At 51.1% G+C, this 22,242-nt stretch overlaps 10 protein-coding genes across 10 annotated transcripts; 5 read left to right on the top strand and 5 right to left on the bottom strand.

Annotated features, from left to right (window-relative positions):
• Positions 1-30: 30 nt before the first annotated feature.
• ASPVEDRAFT_41070 (CobW family GTP-binding protein) lies at positions 31-1,835 on the bottom strand. Its single transcript, XM_040812266.1, has 6 exons — positions 1,615-1,835; positions 1,451-1,534; positions 1,387-1,398; positions 1,224-1,320; positions 637-1,162; positions 31-547 (listed from the first exon to the last, which is right to left on the bottom strand). The coding sequence occupies exons 1-6, from the start codon at positions 1,733-1,735 to the stop codon at positions 188-190; spliced, it is 1,200 nt and encodes a 399-aa protein (XP_040667248.1). The 5' UTR covers positions 1,736-1,835; the 3' UTR covers positions 31-187.
• Positions 1,836-1,969: 134 nt separating this feature from the next.
• ASPVEDRAFT_41069 (Mob1 family protein) lies at positions 1,970-3,823 on the top strand. Its single transcript, XM_040812265.1, has 2 exons — positions 1,970-2,308; positions 2,382-3,823. The coding sequence occupies exons 1-2, from the start codon at positions 2,069-2,071 to the stop codon at positions 3,627-3,629; spliced, it is 1,488 nt and encodes a 495-aa protein (XP_040667247.1). The 5' UTR covers positions 1,970-2,068; the 3' UTR covers positions 3,630-3,823.
• A 376-nt stretch (positions 3,824-4,199) lies between these two features.
• On the top strand, positions 4,200-4,829 carry ASPVEDRAFT_191486 (HIT family protein; the record flags this gene model as incomplete). Its single annotated transcript, XM_040809088.1, has 2 exons — positions 4,200-4,259; positions 4,344-4,829. The coding sequence occupies 2 exons, from the start codon at positions 4,200-4,202 to the stop codon at positions 4,827-4,829; spliced, it is 546 nt and encodes a 181-aa protein (XP_040667246.1).
• A 238-nt stretch (positions 4,830-5,067) lies between these two features.
• Positions 5,068-5,795, bottom strand: ASPVEDRAFT_131231 (HD domain-containing protein; the record flags this gene model as incomplete). The annotated part of the gene is made up of 2 exons (XM_040806796.1): positions 5,068-5,696; positions 5,750-5,795. The coding sequence occupies 2 exons, from the start codon at positions 5,793-5,795 to the stop codon at positions 5,068-5,070; spliced, it is 675 nt and encodes a 224-aa protein (XP_040667245.1).
• A 330-nt stretch (positions 5,796-6,125) lies between these two features.
• Positions 6,126-8,058, top strand: ASPVEDRAFT_52412 (uncharacterized protein; the record flags this gene model as incomplete). The annotated part of the gene is made up of 2 exons (XM_040814632.1): positions 6,126-6,359; positions 6,433-8,058. The coding sequence occupies 2 exons, from the start codon at positions 6,126-6,128 to the stop codon at positions 8,056-8,058; spliced, it is 1,860 nt and encodes a 619-aa protein (XP_040667244.1).
• On the bottom strand, positions 8,044-11,444 carry ASPVEDRAFT_41066 (Rad4 family protein). The gene has a single exon (XM_040812264.1). The coding sequence runs from the start codon at positions 10,998-11,000 to the stop codon at positions 8,307-8,309; it is 2,694 nt and encodes an 897-aa protein (XP_040667243.1). The 5' UTR covers positions 11,001-11,444; the 3' UTR covers positions 8,044-8,306.
• On the top strand, positions 11,237-13,070 carry ASPVEDRAFT_52410 (CoA-binding protein; the record flags this gene model as incomplete). Its single annotated transcript, XM_040814631.1, has 4 exons — positions 11,237-11,321; positions 11,370-11,682; positions 11,767-11,770; positions 12,021-13,070. 4 exons carry the CDS (start codon positions 11,237-11,239, stop codon positions 13,068-13,070), a joined length of 1,452 nt encoding a protein of 483 aa, XP_040667242.1.
• A 1,061-nt stretch (positions 13,071-14,131) lies between these two features.
• Positions 14,132-17,146, bottom strand: ASPVEDRAFT_52409 (uncharacterized protein; the record flags this gene model as incomplete). The annotated part of the gene is made up of 5 exons (XM_040814630.1): positions 14,132-15,034; positions 15,082-15,129; positions 15,608-15,836; positions 15,889-16,527; positions 16,599-17,146. The coding sequence occupies 5 exons, from the start codon at positions 17,144-17,146 to the stop codon at positions 14,132-14,134; spliced, it is 2,367 nt and encodes a 788-aa protein (XP_040667241.1).
• A 175-nt stretch (positions 17,147-17,321) lies between these two features.
• Positions 17,322-19,929, bottom strand: ASPVEDRAFT_41062 (F-box protein). The gene is made up of 8 exons (XM_040812263.1): positions 19,744-19,929; positions 19,324-19,690; positions 18,881-19,267; positions 18,745-18,829; positions 18,451-18,610; positions 18,333-18,395; positions 17,858-18,274; positions 17,322-17,792 (listed from the first exon to the last, which is right to left on the bottom strand). The coding sequence occupies exons 1-8, from the start codon at positions 19,792-19,794 to the stop codon at positions 17,637-17,639; spliced, it is 1,686 nt and encodes a 561-aa protein (XP_040667240.1). The 5' UTR covers positions 19,795-19,929; the 3' UTR covers positions 17,322-17,636.
• Positions 19,930-20,385: 456 nt separating this feature from the next.
• On the top strand, positions 20,386-21,974 carry ASPVEDRAFT_41060 (UDP-glucose:hexose-1-phosphate uridylyltransferase). The gene is made up of 4 exons (XM_040812262.1): positions 20,386-20,614; positions 20,718-20,902; positions 20,962-21,727; positions 21,790-21,974. Exons 1-4 carry the CDS (start codon positions 20,514-20,516, stop codon positions 21,893-21,895), a joined length of 1,158 nt encoding a protein of 385 aa, XP_040667239.1. The 5' UTR covers positions 20,386-20,513; the 3' UTR covers positions 21,896-21,974.
• Positions 21,975-22,242: the final 268 nt, after the last annotated feature.

Here is a 22,242-nt window from a genome sequence, read left to right as displayed (position 1 = left end):
TTGGACTCGCTATTTATTCTACTATTCTTAGCATCCTCTGTATTAATTGAAAAGAATTCTCTCTTTCTTGGTTCGCTTAAGTCTAAAGCTACTGTGCATCTTCATCGATGTATGCCAATTCATGTATGGCCTTCGTAACGCTCATCAAGATCTACCTATCTCTCAAGTAGCTAAACAGGATATGTACTTATTCATCTCTTGCTAAAAACTCATCAAAACTCCTCTGCCACACTGTGACATCGCCCAACCCCCGTCCAATCAGAACAAGCTTACACTGAGTCTTGCGCTCGCTATCTGGCGAGGGAGCCTCGTCCCTGATTTCGAAGACTTCACGCACGGCCTGGATGATTTTGCTCGAGCCGTCAGAGAGCGCTAGGATGCCTTTTAGACGATGGATGTCGAAACTTGCAGGGCTGCTACTGCTGGTATCGATAGCAGCAGCAGCAGGGAGCGTCGAGTCCCAGAGGACGGAGCGGAGCCAGGCGTCTACGAGAGGGACTTTTGAGGCGGGGAATGGCGGGTGCGTTAGGGCTATTGTTGATATGGACTTTACGTACATACATATCATGGTATGGTTAGTTTCTTTTTTTTTCAGTGTGATTCTCGGGGCGAGGCATAGAATGTGACGCGACGTACCGGGTCAATATGGCTGTGGCCCTTCTGGCTGAAATCCAGACTATCGAGGTGATCATATGCATGTAGATCTAGGACGATACCCTCGATTTGAGGCGTGCGGCTGTGGTCCGTTATGTGGATTTTCGCGGCACTGTTAATGGCCGTTACTCTGTCCTGGACACGCTCTAGCTCCTCTGTTGTGACGAGGTCGGTTTTGTTAAGGATGATAACGTCCGCGTGGGAGATTTGCATGTGAGCCATTGAGAGAACCGGCCCGGAGCCGTGATCGTGGTCGTGGTCGTGCTTTGGTTCGTCGGATACAGGGACGGTTTCTTCTGGTGTTGGTTCGTCGAGAAGATGCAGGATGTTTTTGGCATCGACTAGCGTGACGATTCCGTCGAGGTAAATTGAGCTTCCGAGGTTGTCGTCTACCCAGAAGATAGGGGCGATGTTCCCTGGGTCTGCGAGGCCGGTGGTTTCAAGAAGGATGTAGTCGAATGTTCCCTGGCGTTCCATTAGGGATTCGATTGCCATCACTCCTGAGTCCCTGTGCGCCGTTTTAGCACCACTGCGCGACTTGTTGGGAGAAATAATCAAGGGAAGTGTACTTGACAGAGCAGCAGATGCAGCCGTTTCCGACTTCTAACCATTCGGTGACCTCTTGGCCGTCTTTGTTGACGGTCATAGGTTTCTCGATGTCCGTTGCTACAGGGCGTAAGCTTGAGTTTTAGCTAGCTTTGAGGTGTACTTTGAGTTTCCTATTAGACTCACAGTCACCAAATTCTAAATAATCATTAGCATTTGCTGTACATGATCGGCTAATACTTGATGGTACCATTCATTATCACAGCAATCTTCTTGCCATGTTTTTCAGTGAGGATGTAGTTGAGTAAGGTGGTTTTGCCGGCACCAAGGTAACCTGAAGGGCTACAGTGTCAGCAATCCAGTGCTAGATAACCAGTATAATTCAAGCAAAAATCTACAGCATGTCCAGCGTACCCGTCACCAGCGTGATAGGCACGCGCTCTTGCGGGGGAAGCTCCGCAGATGATGATTGAAGTTCGGAGTCTGGGAGCTGGGTAACATCCACCAGATCGGGGGGAGCATCATCGTCATCCATATTGAGAATATGATCCAATCACTGTTCCAGAAATGACAGTAATGCTGCAGTCTGCTGGCGCAGGAGCATACAAGCGGAGTATACAGAATCTGGGGCAGAGATCGATGACGTTACTTAGAGGGGAAGGAGCTAGGGCTTAGGGCTACGTAGGTCATGGCTATCACTCACCGCCCGGCAGTTTCCGCTAGCTTATCCTCTAGTATTCCGTAGCTGCAGTGGAGTTGAAGGCTAGCCGCCTCTCTATCTCGGCTTCTGCTTGTTCTCCTTGATACCTCCTTTCGCCGTCTGACTCCCGGTCGGTCCTTGTTTCATTTCTTGCAAAGCTCCCTGACAATGGCCGCCGCGGGAGTCTCCTCCCCGTCAAGCTCTCCGCGACTCCCCAGTCCTCCTCCGTTTACTGAGGTACAGATCGGACCTCAGTCGCCCTCCGTGGGCGAGTCGTTTGGCGCGGATGCGGATCCTCAACGTCTGGGGGTCTCCTCAGGAGTAGATACTGGCCCATTGCGGAGAATTCGGCCAGGTTCGAAATCGAACGAGATGGCCTCGGGGCCTCCGTTAATTCCTCTTAAAGATGTTAGTAAACAAGTCAAGGCTCAACCACCTCAGAACCCCCTAGCGTTCTAACACACTCGTGCTTTCCATACAGCTTGACTCCCCATTTCAACTACAAGAGCATCTCAAAGCGCTTCATAACCATTTCACACGGCCTGAGAACTCCGACACGGTTATTCCGATCAAACGCGACATTGCTCGCCAGCTTGCGGAGCCCCCCGAGGGTGTTGAGCGGGCGCTATGGCTATACGAACTTTGCCGCTTCTTGACCATGAAAGTGAATAACCTCATTGTTGCTTTCTTCGCTGAAAGCCCACCATGCTCTGCACAGACCTGCCCCGAAATGCGGGCTTCGGAATGGCAATATCTTTGCGCGGTTCACGATCCGCCCAAGGCGTGTTGCGCCATCGACTACTGTTGCCACACGCTTGATTGGGCGACCAACATACTTACATCTCCGAAACATTTTCCGAGTAGGCTCACACTAGGATCGGAGTCCGGTGGTGGACCCCAGGCAGGCTTGAGACATCTCACCAACATTTTCCGGCGGCTGTATCGCATCTTCGCGCACGCTTGGTTTCAGCACCGGGAAGTGTTTTGGCAGGTAGAAGGCCACGATGGGCTTTATATGTTTTTTAAAACAGTTTGCGACATGTATCATCTTATTCCGGAGGATAACTATACCGTGCCGCCGGAGGCAGAGGGAGACGAGGCGCACCAGCCACAGCAATCGCAAGACACGAACGACGGCCGCCGACTGACGATTCTGCGGAAGGAGAACGAATCTCTCATGCCTCCCTTGGATCAAGTTGAGCCGGAGTCAATCAGCACTGGCGCCACTACCCGACGACACAAGTCTAGCCCGTCGATCGGTTCTCGGGTCACAACCATTAACGAGAGTGCGGAGGACAGTGAAGAGCCGGCACAGGAAACATCCGCAGAGAAAAAGGAGGCTGAACCGCAGCCACCGACTGAGCCCACGAATGAGACACAGGATGAACCGGTGCAATCTCCCACCCAAAGCACCGATTCACAAATCACTGTCGCCGAAGTTGAGCCGGAGGATGAAGCCCCCGCCGCCAGCGAGGCAGCCCCGACTACCGAAGTACTGGACCTGAACCATGAAACGGACCAACCCGCAGAGAGCGCTCAAGAAGAGACTCCTGCTCCAGCGACAGAAGACGCAAGCCCCGAGAGCAAACCCGAATCAAATGCCGAGGCTGCCAACCCGGAGCCGGAGCCAGAGCCAAAGATAGAGTCGACAACAGAGCCAGAAACCGAGCAGCAAGAAGCCAAGCTAGAGCTAGAGGAAAAAACAGAGGAGCCTACGAAAGAAGGCTGACCGCGCGTCGCCTGTAACTTCCCACGATCGCGATATTTTATTTCTATTTTTTTCATCATATACTATGACGAGACGGCGCTCATGCTACGGCTACGATTGTATCATATCTTTCTAACTGTGGCCGATGTTGCTGGGCCGTTTTTCAATTGAAGACGTTTGTAATATATTGACAGAAATAATGATACCCATATCTGATGTTTTCCTTTCGTAGATGGAGTATCGTCCACGCCTCTACGATCACATTGGCATGCTGAGTTATGGCTCGCTCTCCCTGCACCACCCGGAGGGCTTGTGGCGAGGCCATACTTAAAATACGTAAACCTAGAATTGGCGATGATTGGAAATACTCCGAGGACAGTTGGATTTCATGGATTTCGGAGAGTTGGTAGACTGGTAGACGAGCGACCTTGGAAGCAAGACCTCCGCCTCGCAGTCCGCTCCGCTCTCCGCACGACCTCCCCCATTCATCTTGACAACTGGAACCACCTCCCACGCCTCATTTTAACCATAATCGCACTTCCACTGTCCCTATATATGTCGGAATCCAATTCCCACCTCCACGAACCGACCATGCCCCTGACAATAAAAGGTGGTCCAATCCATTTCGGCCCTTTCCTCGTCACGTCGCAGGTGCGTTTAAAGCTCCAATTCAAACCCACTATAGCCCCAATTCAACGCTAATAAAGGCTAATTGCTCTTTGGAAATCTATATAGGTCTTCCATCAAACCCCGCTAAGCATCGCCCTCGTAAACCTCAAGCCCATCCTCCCAGGCCACGTCCTAATATCCCCGCGCCGCGTCGTCCCGCGGGTAGCCGACCTGTCACCCCCCGAAACTGCCGATTTGTTTCTCACCGTGCGGCGTGTGAGTCGAATGATTGAGCGTGTTTATGGGGCTACGAGTTTGAATATTGCGATCCAGGATGGCGTGGATGCGGGCCAGAGTGTGCCGCATGTGCATGCACATATTATTCCGCGGAAGAGGCATGACTTGAGTAGTACGGATGAGGTATATGAGAGGCTGGATGGAGAGGAGGGGGATTTGTCAAAGAGTTTGAAAGAAAAGGCTAAAGAGCATGGGGGAAGGGTTATGGAAAGGCTGAAGGTTGATAATGAGGAGAGAGTTGCTAGAGGATCGGAGGAGATGGAGAAGGAGGCGGCTATGTTGGCAAGGGAGATGGCGAAAGAGCCTACTGATTAATTGATTGGACGGTGTTGGTTGATTAAGTATTTGCGTTTGGAAGATATACCCTTTTGCTTGTTGCAATGGTTTGTATTGTCTAATGGTGCGGGTAGGATGGTATCTATTTGGCCGACCGACCGTACAACGCCTCTAGGCAAGAGAATATAATAGAAATAGACAGGTAAGAAAGGAAAAGAAAGAAACATGCGTATCGTCAGACATTTAGCCATCAACGTTTCACTCATGCGGACATGCATTAACTCGTAGACTGGGATGTTCTTGTCTTCCAGAGCGCCTCCCGCTCCTTCAGCACAGTCGCAGCCCATTCTTGGATTTCAGGAAGATGAATCTTCTTCGCGACATTCAAGAATTCTGCCAAATCAATCTCGCGGCTCCGCTCGTATTCAACCATCTGCAGCAGAAGCTCCATTTTATCAACGTCGTGAACGAATTGCGCCTCGAGCGTTTCATTCGCTTCGTACTCGTTGAAGACGGCAAGGATGTCATCTCCAGCGAGCATTCCGCTGGGAACACCGCGCAATAAGGTCCCGGCGATATACTCCATCACAGCAGCCTCGCGACGGGCCTTTTCGGTCTTTTTGATCGGATCGGCGGGGGTGATGTCACCGACAAGTGATTCGGCCATATCATGGATAAGCGCCATCTTCATGCAATGTTGCAGGTTGAGGCGAGAGGCCAGAGAGGGTGGGGCGAGCATGGTCATCACTGACATACGGTACATGTGGTCTGAAATTGACTCGCCGTTGTTGATGTCGAAGCGGCGCCATCCTTCGCGCTTTGTGGTCTTCAGTCGTTCGAGCAGGTGGAAGAAGGGGACCGGAGAGGAAGAGTTCTCTTCTATAGGGTAAGGAAAAGTGGATAGTACTATAATTTGGTCAGTTGCGGTGAGCAGATTATATTTGGTGGGCTGTACTGACCGGACTGGGGGGTCCAGGAGGAATCGGCGGGGGTTTCAGAGCCCATATTGGCAATGGCAATGGAATACGAGAGAGAGGAGAGTTTCCAACGGTAGATGGAGAAATTAAGAGAGGATAGGAAGAAACGAGCGAGGGGATAGCGGGGAGATAAGGAGGAAGGAGGGTCTGAAGAAGAAAAGCTCAAGCGGTGTTGGAGATTATGAGTTTATCGCCGAACCAAACAATGAACCAACGCCGCTTTCTCTCCACTACTGTAAACAACTCGCCCTCTGCTTTGTCCCCGTCGCAAACCACCCCTGTCTGCTCTATACATTAATTATATGCTAGGTATGCAAACACCCCATTCTTGGTGACATCACTGACAAACAATATTAGAATGCAAGCGTCCAAAGCTCCCCGTCCGAAACCCTCTAATTGGCCTCCCCAATCCGCCCACACCGTCCTCATCCGCAATCTCCAACTATTGGAGCTCGATCGATTGGAAGACTGGCCTGGCATCACACTCCACACTCTCTCGCCATCTTCCCAGAACCAACGTCAACGCATCAAAGCTATCGAATGGATCTTGTACCGGCTGGTCGTGCTTTGGGATCCAGAGACCGCTCGGGATGTAGGTTCAGTCTTCCACCCAGCCCGCTTCTCTTGAAGAGTCCAGAAGAACTGAACGATTTCTGCTATCCTAGAAACTTCGTCCCTTTTTCCCTCCGTTAGAGCCTCTACAGTCTGTCAACCTGAGAGCTGCTCTTTTCCGTGTATTGTCCGACCTGAAGAAAAATGGCGATCTGGGCCGTGAGGCCATCCTGCGGAAGTCCATGCTGGACGATTGCAGAGGTGAGAAATTTGACGAACTTCTAGCTGTTTTCTCTACAAATATTCTACGGGGGAGGAAAGTCCAAGACCGCAACCTCGTGACAGAGCTATCTCTGGCTCCGGGCCTGACTCCGCAAGAGTATCCGCTTCTCTTACCGCTCATTCTTGCGCACCGCGTGTCGCTGAATACACTCGGGGCACGTCGAGCCCGTGTGCGCGATACTCATGACAAGTTCTCTCAACTACTTGACAAGAAGAAGGATGAATTGAGCACCCGCTCCAGGCCCGGCACCCATGTCACCACCCAAACTCAAGGGGCTGATCTAGAAACTCTCGCCCGTGAGATAAAAGCCAATTGGCAGGGAAGTGTGGAATTCGCTGATACTTTACTCTATGGGGGACTTAACAGCGGTCGTGATGCCTTTCTGGAGTTGCCGTTCGATAGCGCCTGGTCTCAGGCAAAGAAATCAACAGTTGACGACCTCCGTACCACCTCAAGCCGCCCCGATTTGGTATTGGATCTTGAGACCCGTATTTTGCGACAGAAAGCGCGCTTACAAAGATGGCATCAGTACTCTGCTTCTCTCCGCAATTCAGAAACGGTATCACCATTGAAACATACGGACTCAAAAAAGCCGCCACAGCTCGCCTTCCGTGATCACCAGAATCTCACTATTGCCAGCATTTCTAGATCAGTGCGGCAGCCCGTTGACAGGAGGATGCCAGCGACAAGCGACCAGGATCTCCTAGATTCTATTTCTGAAGCAGTGGATCGCATAAATGGCCCGTCGCCGCAGCGACAGATCCCGTCGGTGTCCATATCTGAATCGAAGCCTGATCCAGAACAGAAGCCATCAAGGCAGATTCCATCAATCACACAACCAGAAATATTCAACCCCCAGGTCGACTCTACAGAGATTGAATCTACCAAAGAAAGACCCAGTGAAGAGAGACCTAGAGGGTCTCACACTCTTATGGAACGAACTCGCAAATCCATGTCCTTATATGATGCACTTCCTGAAATCCCACCACCAGCCGAACCTACTCCAAAGAAACTCCCCAGAGAGCCAACTCCAGAGGAACAATCTAGAGAACCGACACCTGAAGGAGATCCTAGAGAGTCTTTTACTCTCGCCGAACGTACGCGGAAATCAATGTCTTTATTGCCTCCTCCCCGCGAGCAACCCCATCCAAGCCGACGACGGTCTCGGAAATCTCGCGTCTCCTTTCCTGTGAACCAATTTGAAACGCCCCCTAAGGCCGACTTCCCCAGTCGCGCATCGACTCCGCGTGACGAACTTTTCGAGGACCAGGCCGACTACGCAAGCGTCTTTAAGTCCCGGCCACGGATAGCACTGAGCCCTATTACCTCGCCGGCGGTACATGTTAGTCCGATTGGGGACTTTGACCTTAGCGCGGATGTAGAGTCAGAGGATGGTGCGGATGATTTGGAGTATGCTGAAGTGGGATCACCTTCGGCTGCACGTGGGAGATATTAATATTACCTAGTTGGAAATTAGGCCTTCATTCTTAATCTTTTGGCGCCTAGAGAATCGCTATTGGGGTCGCATTCCTTTGCTCTAGTTTGCCTCTAATTTAGAACATTATAGAGGCTGAGTATAATATAATACAACATCCACAGGTGTCCTTCGATATTGTGGCATGAATTGCACTGTAACCGACGCCGCTCCATACCTGTCCTTCCAAGAATCAAACGCCTTTCAAGATAAATCAACCGTCGAACTCCCTACGTGCCTCTTGTATTCCGAGTGCGCCTGCGCTTTTGGGGTGGAGGGGGTACCTCTTCAACATATTCTTCCTCCTCCGACAATCCGTCACCAGAAGCAGGTGATTCTTCTTTAGAAATGTTCGGAACCCGTCGGAGGGGAGGCTGCCTCTCTTCCACAATTAAATTCCCATCGTCAGCATCATCATCCCCACCAAGAAGGAATCCGCCTCCACGATCAGCGGCCTCTTCTTCATCCATGAGCCCCGCCGGGTGCTCTGGGATCCCTGGCCTCGCGGATGCCGACGCTTGTGTTGCTGCCCTCCGACTCGCAAATGGATTATAGGCATCAGGCAAGTGCCCTTCCTCATCTTCAGCATACTCTTCCCTAACACGCTCGGCAATGCGCAACCCAAACAAGAACTTGCGCCAAGTTTGCAAGATCTTTGCTTCAGCCTTTCGTTGCTCCTTGCGGCGTTTCTCCTCGTTATCTGCGCGCCACGCATCCTTTACGAGGTCTTTATTCTCAGCTGCGACAACGACCCCCTCGATGACGGGGACAGCCATTTGAGAGCCGAATTCGAACCCCGTAACTGCCTCGGCGTAGTCGATTCCGAGCCTTTTGCAGATTCGGGCGGTTCCCGGGAATGGAATATGCACTGCGCCTCTGGGGACCATACGCGGGACAAAGCAATCGATGTTGCCGTAGTCGTTTTTGGGAATCACTCCGTCAACGATGGGTGGGGGGATTATTTCCTGGGTCTGTTCAAAGGAGTAGAGACCCTGAAGGGGCTTTTGGCCTGTTATCCGTGCTTGTTCGTCGACCTCGCGCTTGCGAAGTAGAGTGACAGCACGAATGGGGACACGCTTGAGAGGTATTGCGGAAGCTCGCGGTTCGCGGCCTTCTTTGTGCCAACTCTCAGCGGTTTGGCATTTGACTACATCGGAGCGGCGGTATACGTTTTCGGCTTTGGGACTCTCAGCTACAGTTGCCGTGCCCTTTCCTTTAGACTTGTTCTTCCCTCCTGGGGTGAACGTGCGGACAGCCTGGGACCCTGGTCGAAGGGCTTCTTCACGGCGGAGAAAGCGTTCTAACACGAACTCGGTGGATGTGCGAAGGCTCTGTAGTGTATCAACAGTCTCATTGGTTGGTTTCGCTTTCGTCGGTCGATTCGGGGCTAGATCTTTGGCATCTTCTATATCATCAACGGCGGTACGATCCTTGTATGAACGTTCGTAGTTGCGTAGAAGACAGTGAAACCAGTCCATGGGATCGTCATCGGGGCCTTTCTTTCCCAGCCGAAAACCCTTGGTCTTCCCAGGCCAAGTTCGTCGACGAAGATACCGAGTTGTGACCTCTTTAGCAGTCCTATCAGCTGAAAAGGCAATGACGTAGCATATTACCTGTTTAGCCTTCTCAGCTTTGGCGCCGCGGGGTTCCCAGGCAGCTTGGAGCTCTTGGGTAGCTGCCACCGCATTGGGGAGTACCAGTGGGTCGACAGAGATAATTTGATGCGTAACTGGAGACGCCACTTCCGTCCAGTAGATGGGAAACGGGAGATCGTAGTCGGGTCGTTGGACGGATTTGCGGTTGCGCGAGGATGGTTCAGTCTCGTCATCGTCCTCATCTTCGCTACCGCTATCTAAAAACCCACCACCATCTGATTCAGTCTTTGGCGTGCCTTGGGATTTTCCGTTTGACTTTGAAGAAGTGTAGGATTCTGCTTTGGTCCAGCCAAAGCCCAACGGTTGTAGACTGGCAACAAGTCGAGCTTCAATCGAAAGCGCACGAAGTAGTGCGGTAAAGAGTTGTGCACCAAGATCGCGAGAGCCTTCCATGCGCTCGGCAGCCTGCCGGAAGTCTTCAACGTTGGAAATCCGCTCCCCGTACAATTCCGGATCGTGCTCGTCATGGTGAAACGATGCTATTTGCGTCTGTAATTGAGACATGGGCCGATAGCCATGTTTTCGTAGCCCCGGTGTGGTAATTTTGAATTTGCTCTTCCAGTATGCAGCAAGGATACGCATCAAATGGATTATGGGATCGCCATTGCTCAGATCAGGTTGCCCGACTTCTTGCCGCGACGAGTCTTCTCCCCAATCGCGTTGTTGCGACGACACCTTGCGCTTATTCTGTTTCCCCTTCTTCCCCTTCTTCAAAGGCGGCTCCTTTGGCGGCTCTGGTGGCTCAAGCCCAGATGCCCGGCGCCATTTCTGTACTTCCTTTTGAATAGCAGGGGGCAGTTTCTGTCGGAGGATTTCATGGCATTTTGAGTCGTTGGCCCAGTCGTTGCGTACTACGTTATGGGCAAATAGACACTGCACATGCAGGCGGTGGATTAGAATTCGGATTTGGCGTTCAATCTTCGATGGTGCTTTCTGGCCTTGGAGGATGTCCTCTAGATGCACCTCATTTCGATCTAGGGTCAACTCCAGGTTTTCCTGGGGGGAGACAAAGCTTGTGGCGGGGGCGGCGGAATGGATTGCGTCTTCCCAATCGACCTCATCGGATTCTGCATCCTCGGAGTCAGATAAGCCCTCCTTGTTTTCTTCAGTTATGGCATTGTCAACATCGGTGGGGACGGGAGTTAGGGAAGAGTCGGAGATGGGTGTTAAAGATTCGCTCGGGGCGGTCGTGGTCGCGGCAGCGGCATGGCGTTGAGCAGGGGGGGAATCCTCAGAGGACTGGCGTTTAGAGGGAATGAAAGGGGGCATCCAGCAGAGAGGGAAGCGAAAGACGATGGAACAAAAGGTAGAGAGATTGCATTTGACGGAGATGATGTGATGAAGAACCGAGGTTGAGGACCGGAGATGATGAAATCGGGGGAGGGTCTGGGACTCTGGAGTATTTAATTGCGTCAATCCTGCCCCTCATTCCCCATTGCTCTGTACTCTCATATTTCGCATCCATACCTACCTCGTTTTACACCACAGGGCTTATATTATTCACGATGGAGGCAGTCAAGCGCTTCTTCTCGTCTCCCCGATTCGCCGTCGCTGGAGCCAGCAATGACTCTCACAAGTTTGGCTACAAACGTACGAACCCTACGAATGCCATGCGACTATGCATACTGACTTTGATAGTTCTCGCCTGGTACCATCAACACTCACTGCCAGTGACTCCTCTGAATCCGCGGTCTCCAAGTATTCAGCTGTCGCCCGCGCATTCCTATGACACCGTCGCATCGCCGCGGCTGCTGTCCTCCCCTTCACAGACTTCGTTATCTGTGGTGACTCCCCCGGCAGTTACTCTTCCTCTACTCCAGGAGGCTCACTCGGTCGGCATTCCGGCTGTTTGGTTGCAGCCAGGGACCTTTGACAATGCGGTACTGGACTTTGCGCGATCGCACTTTGAAGCGGTGATAGCCGGTGATGGCGGTCGCGGATCGGAGGGATGGTGTGTGCTAGTGGACGGAGAAGAGGGATTAGAGGCAGCTGGCGTAAACTGGACAAGCCAGAGACTGTAATTTCATAATTCCAGCGGTGTAACCCCCGGATGTTGAGGGTTGTTGGGAGGATGTTAATTTGGTGGCTGGGATTCGCTGGGTTTCTTCACTTCTTCTGTTTTGGGGGAAACTCCGCCCTTCCAGATTTCTCTCCTCTTTCTCACCGTCTCCAACTTTCCTCTCTTTAACCACCTGTCTACATCTCATGAATTAATGAATCAACGAATAAACTATTTTGATGATAATGCCGTCCTCCTCTTTTCTCCTCGACTCACCTATCCCTCCACAGCTTGATCTCGTCGGTGCTCCGTCTCCTCTCTTCCAGGTTCCACCAACGCCTTCAGCCTCGTCCGCTCTATATCGCTCAATATCTGTTTCCCAGCGCAAAAGATGTCGCCCAGAGCTGGAGCGTGGTCGACGAGTGAGTGTGCGCCAAACGCCGCCTCATCGTCCGCCACCATTAGTGAATGACTTCTTCGCCGACCTCGACGAGTCCTATGATCACGAGGACCATGATTTTCACCGTCCCAGTCGCTATCGTAACTACCCACAAGCGTCTCTCGACGCAAGCCTTACAGACTCCGGCAAGGAACCTGATGACTTTCGTCGCAAACGGTGTCGTCTAGAGGACCCTTCCCTAGTCATTGCTGCATCACCTTCTGGTATAGACGAAAAGGCCACGGCTCCCGAGCAAATGCCGACCGAAGCTAGGCCGGTGCGCTGGAGCCGCGCTGTCCTGAACGTGGTGGGAAAAGTTTGGGATTTTTGTTGGTCTGGGCCTTTTCGCGGATTCTATGCTGGTGGCGGTCGAGGGTATCCGCTTGACCCTCCAAGCCCTCCTTCTGAAGAAACTCAACAAGGCTACACACCCGCATTCTATGCTCCCCGACCTTCATCTTCTTCGACACTTCCTCCAGCCACCGAGAAAAGCATAGTCTCTGTACCGGGCGAGTATCCGCTCGAGACCAGAGAGGACGTACTCCACGGGAACTGGGTCATGGTTTCCCCAAGCGAAGCTGCCGACAGTTACAACAGCCCATCTACTCGGCCCCGTTCGCGAAAATGCCATGTGCCTCGTAATCGGGTGGTCCATCGGCGGACGCCATCTAAACGATCACTTGTACCCCATCCTACTTCGACGTTTTCGGCCCCTGCAAAGCCGCACGAAAGCCCAGTCTCGGTGGAAACACAGCGCTACCTTGCAAAACAACGGCGAATGGAACGCGAAGAGGACGCCAGCTTGCAACGCTTGAATCGTCAGCTACAAGCCATGATCCAGGAAGGAAAGCAGGCGCTTGGGACGCGCGTGGAGATCGACGATATGGACATGGAAGACTGAAAATCATTTTTACCCTCTTATACCCAACACTCTCTTATGCACTTTGTATCCTTGTTCTTTCGTTTAACTGTACTGCTTGTTTCCAGCCCTTATGACCGATGACGAGACATGAACATGACAGCCAACAATACTTCATTCTTACTCTATATGATAATCCCAGTGATAGCTAGCGGTAACAATGACCTCGCACGAGAATGAATCCAAACATCAATATCAAGATGAACATGAACCAGCAACTCCACCGCATCCTATTTAATCCTGCCAATAGTTCTTAGGCCTTACTCCCCCCTCCCGTCAATTTACCCACTGGCTGCCCTCCTAGGGTGAGGCCGTCGGCAATAGATTTAGCCAATCCACCATTGGTTATTGCGCTCAATAAAGTCGTATCATCAAGACGTTTGTCCTGTAATCCAAGTTAGCTGAGCCACGCGGTTCCCATCTACGCCCCACTGAGCGGAAGAAGAGGTGAACTTTGAAGATGGGGGGGAACAAACCATTTGTAATGGGGCTGCCATTCCAACGGACACAAGCAGAGGGATAATGATGGCAGGGAGAGAGAGCTTCATTGTTGTGGTTTATGGTTTGTGGTTTGCTTGGACTTAGGATCTGTTTGGCTTGGGTAGCGTTGGGCTCGATTGATTTTCGACGAGAGTAGTAGTGTACAGTTCAAAGATAAAGATAACGTGGTACTTGGGGAGACTTATATCATCCCTTGAGCAAAACGTGAGAGACTCTTGTTTATGCAGGGGCGAGTGGGACGCCCCTTGTGCTCCATTATCGCGCACCGCGTCCCGCATTCCTCATCTCGTGGCGCCGGGATCCGAGTCTATTACTGATGCGTGCGCGGTTTGAAACAAGGGAATCAGGGAAGGGATTGTTTAAGCTTTGTGGCAGTCTGTTTTGTTGCAATATATCCGTGTTTGGCATTTGCTGATGCGGATGTTTATACTTTATAGATAGATTGTAGGAAAAGTCTAATCAGCACACCTTGGAGATTACTATGCTAGGGGCTTCACTTCATATAACTTTCCAGCCTCCAATGACCACTTACATATACGAAATCACTGATTAGCAAACCGCAGCCCAGCCCCCTTCCTAATCGCCCCATACACACCCGCAATGTCCCCCTTCTCGCCGCTCTCCTCCTTCACGACCTTCAAATAATCATCCGTCACCTTCACACTGGGCAACGTCATCCCCGAAGCCCCCGCCAGATTCGCCGCATGCCTTAGATCCTTCCTCGCCAGATCAACCGCAAAAAGCGGCTCCTCACGCTTAAAGTAGTCCCCGCTGGTCATGCGCTCTGCATACTTCGCAAACGGGCCAGGGAACATCGTAGACACCCACTGCTTGTAAGCATCGGTGCCCAGTCCCGATTTCTCAGCCACTACCATGCCCTCGGCGAGTGTTTCGACTGTGTTGAGGATGAATGTGTTGCCGAGGACTTTCATTAGAGAGGCCCGGCCTACGTCGTCGACGCTCTCGGGGCCGAGATCTAATACGGCCTTTGAGGTTACGCCTACAAGGAACGGCTGGATGCGGTTTATGGCTTCTGGAGAGCCAGCAGGTACAACGACCATTTGGCCGGCGTCGGCGGCATTGGGCGCACCGAAAACCGGGCAGGCGATGAAGGTTGAGCCGTGGGAAGCGAGGGTGGTGTGTGTGCGTCTAGATGTGTCTGGGTGAACGGTGGAGCAGTCGACAATGATTTTGTCTTTGATACTGAGACTGGCATCTGATATAATGGTGCTGATAATCTGGTCGAGAGCTGCATCGTCACCAACGCAGATGAATGTGATGGAGGCGTCCTTGATGGCTGCGGGGAGCGATGACGCAGCGATGGCGGATTGTGGCTTCTCAGAGGTGAGAGACGCTGCGAAGGCCTCTGCTTTCGAGGTTGTCCTGTTGTATAGGATCAGAGGTGATTGCTGGGGCCCCTTCAGAGCGATGTTTCGGCTCATTCCCTGGTTTCTCTTAGCAACTTGTACGTGTGGAGGGGCAGTTGACGTACTCGGCCGATGTTCCCAAGGCCAATCCAGGCTACTGTTTCCGAGGCCATCTTTGTACGTGATACTGAAGTGATCAGATTCTAGTATACTAATAGCGATGATGAATCTTGGTCAAATCGATGAGAAGTTGCGAGTTGGACCAGTCCTCTTATTATGTTGCGGTTTAGAGATTAGCCGGAGGAGTTGCTTACGAACAAACCCGACTTTGAGTCATGATTGATCATCTCTACTCCACCACGGCCCAGAAGCTTGTTTTTGAGTCAAGACCTATTTGGCATTCTAGCTTACCATGTACCTACGTTGCTGTCTCGAGGTCATCTTTGGGAGTGAAATATGGCAGGTTGGACGCCGTCGTGAACCCGCCGACTCCCCCGAAGCTGCATGGTTTTAGAATAAAGACAAATGATTCAGTCAGCTGCAGCTGTGATGAAATTAGAACTATGGTGGTATCTGGAAAGAGTAAACTAAAAACGCAAGTGAACCAGTCTAGGCTTGCATCAATTCAATGAGCTTCTCGCACGCCACTACTCGTCCTTCCACAGGCCCGAGCTTTGACGCAATAGTTTTCGCCTTCTCTTGTATCGTGGATGCCTCCTCACCATGTAAGATACGGAGGAATGCATCACCTAGTTCGAGTCCATTGATTGCAGGTGCGGTCTGTTTGGTCCCCCAAACCCCCACACCGAAGTACTCAACGCGCGCTGCGTATTCATATGTGTCGTACCAAACAGGGATCACGATCTGTGGTACACCGGCCCTAAAAGATATCAGCTAAGGCTCTAATCTAATTCAATCCAAGCCCGACTTACCGAATAGCTTCGTTGTATGAGTTTGCCCCTCCATGGTGAACCATACAACATACATTCCCGCTTTGGAGAATAGAAATCGGCTCGACAGGCAGCCATTCCTCTATACGAACGCGCCCAGAGGTCACTTCAGCGAATATACTCTTCAGAGACATGGGTACCCAATCTGCAGCGTCATTATCACGGTCAACTTTCAGCTTCCAAAGCACCTGAACGTCCGGCCTTGCATCCAGCAGAGTGCGTACTCCATGCGCGAAATTCCTCGCTTGCTCGCTATTGAAGCACACATTGGATCCAAGATTCACCAACACCGTGGGTCTCTGCGCCAACCATTTAGCTAGTCCCGGATTCTCGTCACTAAGAGGGCGATGGGGACGCAGGATTGGGCCGCAACGAGTAATATGACCTGGAACGACGCACGGGAAATCGATTTCCGCGTGGGAAGCCAACAGCAGTTGAACGGGGTTTCCTTCACTGGTTGCCATGATTGGGTACGGTCCCTCAATGCCTTCGGCATGGCGGCGGTCATTGATTGCCTTGATAGCGGGTGACCTCGCCATTTTAATTGCCGCATTGATAGCGAGGAGGGCGTTCGGTAAGATGTATTTCCAGGGGACAGGGAATGGGTATCCAGAACTGAGACTATTGACGGGTGTTAGCATGAGAGATGTTCAAAGATGGATACAGAGTCGCTCGGTATCTAGCGCACTTACATTGGGTATTTCCAAAGATTGCCTAGCATAGGCTGTATAACGTGGTCTTTGGCGGTATTTGGACTCAAGACTGCGTACTTGCAGCCCAGTTGGCGACACGCATCTATGGCCTGGGCGAGAAGCGGTTCCACAACGACAATCGATGGATTTACTTTCTTGATGATCTCAACACATCTCTGATAGACTGCGATGTATTCATCACCAGTCCAGGGTGCCATAAACTCAAACAGTTTCGGATACGAATCAAGAGCGCCAAAGAACCCGATTTGGTGAGCCGCAAAAGAGTCACTGAGTGGCATTGTTGCCGTTGCAGCATCGACCATGCACCGGCCTGGGAGAGAATGGAAGATTGCTGCTGGAATGGATGTGGACTGTGTTAGAGCAACGGCTTGGGAATTCAGCTGGGATACGGCATTTTCTAGTTGCGGAAATGAGGCGATATGGACTGTGTATGATTGTCGGATGAGGAATTCATGGGCAACCGTTAGAACGGCCGTAGCCTGTCCCAGCTCTTTGTTGGTCAAGAATAACACTGTTTGGGTCGCCATTGTAAATGTTGGATAGGAAGAAAAAGAGAGGGGTGAAGACAGCTGGGGTGGGATGTTTTATAGGAACACCAGTGGCAGTGAATGGAAGCACCAAGTGTTATGCATTTGCAGGGTACTATTGGATAGGGTCAGCGCCAACTGAAAGGCACAAGGCAGCGTGTTCACTTCAGAGCCTCACAAGTCAGTCGCACAATCCTTGGTCAGTTTAAGCAAACGATACATGATATTTCGGTTGCTTCTTGCTGTTTGAAAACCATTGTACCCCTTCATGAGCTTTGTCTTCATTCAGATCATTACTAGCTATTTGACATTGAATCCAGCAACGTAAAATAGCCCAGTTAGCTATCAAAGAGCCAGGTGTACTTCGAACAGCCCTAACAAATAAGCACCATATGAAGGCGTAACAAAAACTTTGATAAATCTGAGCAACAGACCAGTGATATCCAGAGATCTAACGGGCCAGTGGGCCCAAAGCCAAACTCCATGTTGTCTAACAGTCACTGTCCTCGGCCTTGACACTGACTCTCCATCCACCAGGAACTTCAAAGTCGCCTGCGACTTCTCCATCTTTAGTGCACTGGTTTAGAACATCCTCAGCCCCGTCTGCGAGAAGCCTCCGGCTGGAGATCCTCTGAGGCTCATCGTACTGGCAGAATACCTGAATTAGATCTCGCTTTTCTAATAATTGAACGAAAAATGTCATATACTCACATCGTTGCACCAGTAAATAGCAGCTCTCGAGAGACAGGCCAATCTGCCACAGTGCTTTGGGTCTTGTTGAAGACGCGGCTTACCCCTCGAGTGTCGAATCCTCTCGACACCATTTTTGACTAGCTTCGCGTCAACGCTCCAACGTTTATTATTCTGACAGGTGACTGTTCCTTCGGGTTCTCGTTCTTTGAAAGGATCTGAGTCTTCATTTTCAGTTTCGGGGCCTTTAAAACCCTTCCAGTCCTCATCGAAATCGGGGGTTCGTTTCTTCAATTTGTCGTAAACTTCTTCAATGGCACCGTCGATAATAATGCCCGGCGAGTCGGGGAGCGCTTGGACTTCCAATCTCAACTTGAAATCCCAGTTGGTTGGTTTTTGACTGTCCAGAACTTCGTCAAGTGTAGGATTGGAGGGATACTGGGGGATGACCGTGTGGTTAGTATATATTCAAGGGCTAGGTCTAGCAGGCACGTACACGGGAATCCGGCTTGATGGGATGGTCGCCTAGAGTCTCGTCGAGGGTAGGAGCTGTGGGGACCTATATATATCAGTCTTGATGTTTGTTCAGCCAGGTTGTAATAACAAGCACGTACACCCAAGGCCACAAAGGCAAAAAGCGCCACTAGGGCAATACCGAGAAGTCGATACATTGTAAATACAAGTGTAATTGAGAGTTCAAGCAAACGGTTATAGCTTGAGAGGGTACCTCCACGGGGTAGGGGTGAAAACGAATCTTCAAAGGATGACAGCGCCCTATTTATGATAGTGTGAGACCTGGCTTCATAATATATCCTCTCTAGAACGTCTGTGTAGTGAACAATGCATGCGTGAAGAAAAGTGGGATGGAAATTCGTCTTAACTCTTAACTAGATGATTGGCCGACGAACATTAATGAAACAGGGGGGTAGCTCTGTTGTTCTCGGACCGACTGTTCTACAGTCAAGAGAAGCCGCGTAGTGCGAATATGGAGTTCTACAACTCAAGTTAGACTTAGCTTGTGGACTCGAGAGTTAGAGGAATTACCATCGATGCATATCTCATAGCTGGAAAACGATTCTTCATCACGATGGACAAGTACGGGGAAGTTGGAATTTAGTTTGGTATCTTCGCGAACCCGAAATTTCAGGCCGACGTTTTTGTTTTGGTCAACCCACAGAATGTCAGAGCCTTGGTTTCTCGAGGCGTCACCGCGATGTCGAGAATCTTGTGGAGAATTTGCTTGGGTCTTGAGCCAATCTCGGAACAGTCTCACCACACCATCCTCAACATTCACAGCACTTAAGAGGGCAGTCGTTCCGGGGAAAACCTTCACCACGTTCGCCACAACGCATAGTTGGGAGAAGTCTTCAAATCCTTCTATGGTAACAGGTCGCCGTACTGTGAGTGGATCGTCAAAGGCGTCCTCAGTATCTTGAACAATCAGCACATTGAATATCGTGGCATCTGCAACGTCAGAGGTACCATACCCAGGTGCTCGCCCGGTGCCACATCAGCCCAGCCCTCCTCTTCTGATTCTACAGGTCTAAATATCGAGTACACCGAGCCCAGTCTCCCAAGTTGCTTCGCCGTGTCGATGTTCTCGTAGAGCGAGCCCTCTCCCTCGTACTTGTCACTTAAGCTAGGCGTGCCGATGTATTTACAGAAGACGTGGGGTTCAGTCAGTTTAGACGTCGGGTGAAAGCATTCCAGAATCAGTTTATACTCTGTCAAGGACGCCGTAAGAAGAAGTCGGTAGTGTAGGAGACGTAAGACAAGGGCATGGAAGCGTTGAGAAACAGTCGCCAGATGGAGGAGCTCGCGGGTGGTTAAGGGCGTCAGAATTTGCACGAATACCTAGTCACATCAATCAGGATATTCTCCATTGCTAGATATATTATGAATCACACCTCATTCGGTAGGGAATATAGATGCAGGTCTGGCGTCGAATTGAAAGCCATTGTGAAGACTTGGTCATTGCCTGGAGTGCGGGATAGGTGTGGGAGAGTCACCTCGGTCTGAGGCGAACTGAACCACGTCCTTGAGCGTTAATATTACATGTAGGAAAAGCAAAGGGCCTTCGTAATCATCTGGAGGTTTATCCAAAGAGCGGTAAGACATGAACGTATCCGCAAAGTACTCAGCACTTACAGCTCACAAGACCCTTACGTCATTGCTGCCATGGAAATCAGGCAAAAGTCGGCCCGAGTCGGCGAACGCCGAAGAGATTTGATCGTTTCGGCTCCCCGTTCCTGGCTCCATACAAAAACGAAGGCATACAAGGGTTAATATTCCGATGCATAGATGGTATACTACTTAGCAGTTCAAGTTTCTAAAAAACGTTTGCTACATGCGCGGATCATGGTCGTCGAACGTGCAATCCGCTGTATCTGATAAATGCACCACAGCAAGCAGATGAAGCGTAGAAATCCTTGTAGCCCCGGGCTCGCAGTCAATTAGCCCGAAGGAAATTACCCGGTCCAAGCAATAGCAGCGGCTCCAGAGTGGTATTCGGACAGGAAACGCCCCTCCACGTCCGGAAGATTTTACCCTTCGGTTCCCCGCGGCCTTCCCCTCCAACATGCCCTTTCAACGGCTCGCTTCTAATAAATCTTTTTCTCTCCCGAGTTCTACTTGATCTTATTTTTAAGCTCTCGATCAATCACTATACAAATTCGCAATGGTTGAAAGTGTTCTGGACGACATCTCCCACCGGAGATACAACCCCCTCACTGGAGCATATGTTCTTGTCTCCCCCCACCGCACCAAGCGTCCCTGGCAGTAAGTCCCGTCTTGATGTCGAGCATACGCCCGTCCAGTACTTTGTTTTTGGGGACTGCGCGATGTATGCCAATGTCGCCTAAAATGTTAATCATGCGAACAGAGGCGCACAGGAAACTCCCTCCAAGACAACACTCCCTGACTACGACGCTACCTGCTACCTATGCCCAGGTAACAAGCGTGCACAGGGAGACCATAATCCCAAATACGACAAGACATTTGTCTTCGTAAACGATTACAGTGCTGTCAAAGAGGAACAGGCCACTTACCAGCCAGAATCCGGAGACGGTAAGCTCATCTTGCAGTGAAACACCGCAAAGACGGCCACCTTCTAAGTGATACCCCAGATGTTGAATCGTTCTTCCTCCGCGCCGACCCAGTAACTGGGAAATGCTACGTGCTCACCTTCTCTGCCGCCCACAATCTGACCCTAGCCGATCTCAACCCCACTGAGATCGTCCCTGTCATAAGCGCGTGGACAGACATTTACATCGCACACCTGTCGCCCAACTCCCCGCTCGCGGCAGCCGCATCCAAAATCACCATCTCCCCCGACTCCCCTGCTGCAAGCCTCGCCAAGCCCAAGGAGCAATACCGCTACATGCAAATCTTTGAAAACAAGGGCGCGGCCATGGGCTGCTCAAACCCGCACCCGCACGGCCAGATCTGGACAACTAGCTCTCTCCCCGAAGAACCAGCCGCCGAACTCCAGCAGCTACAAAAGTACCGCCGCGAGCACGGCGGAAGACACATGCTAATCGATTATGCCACGCTCGAGAGCAAGAAGCAGGAGCGTGTGGTCTTTGAAAACGAGGCATTCTTGGTCGTCTGCCCCTGGTGGGCTGTGTGGCCCTTCGAGACCATGATCGTTAGCAAAACGCACAAGCGTGCCCTTGTTGACCTCAATGAGAACGATAAGGCGCAGCTCGCTGAGGCGATTGCCGAGGTGACCAGGCGGTACGATAACCTGTTTGAAACGCATTTCCCCTATAGTATGGGCATTCATCAGGCGCCGCTGGAGGGGACCGAGGAGGAGATTGAGGCGTCGCATCTGCATTTGCATTTCTATCCACCTTTGTTGCGAAGTGCGACAGTGAGGAAGTTCCTTGTTGGGTAAGTTTATCTCCATTTCTTTTTATCATTTGTCGATGCTGGTTGCTAACAGGTCGTTATAGGTATGAGTTGATGGCTGAGCCTCAGCGTGACATCACCCCGGAACAGGCAGCCGCAAGGTTACGGGGTTGTGGGGGCGAGCTGTATCGGAAGAAGCTGGATCTCTAAGCCGTCAGATCGGTTTCACTTAATGTAGTAGTATGATGTGTGATAGATGAGAATAAAAAATGTGGAAGAGCCCATTCATCAATTAGTAGGATCTACACACGAGACAAACCTAGGCACCGCATGACGCTTTAAAGATATGCATTTGTGAAGCTAGAGGTGGAGGCGGGAGAAGCACAGGAAAAACAGTGGAATTCGTCAAGAGACCCGATCAGTCATCCGGAGTCACATAATATTTCTTTTCGATTTCTAAATATGAAACCCTATTTCATTTTCCATTGCCCAATATCATATGCTAACCCGCCGGAATAGCAGTGCGTGCAATGCAGGAACCCAGAGCCGAACAAGGA

This window comes from Aspergillus versicolor (genome assembly GCF_001890125.1).
Source record: "Aspergillus versicolor CBS 583.65 unplaced genomic scaffold ASPVEscaffold_4, whole genome shotgun sequence".
NCBI classification, from domain to species: domain Eukaryota; kingdom Fungi; phylum Ascomycota; class Eurotiomycetes; order Eurotiales; family Aspergillaceae; genus Aspergillus; species Aspergillus versicolor.
The sequence above is the reverse complement of the archived record's forward strand: the minus strand, read 5'-3'. Positions and strand labels throughout refer to the sequence as shown.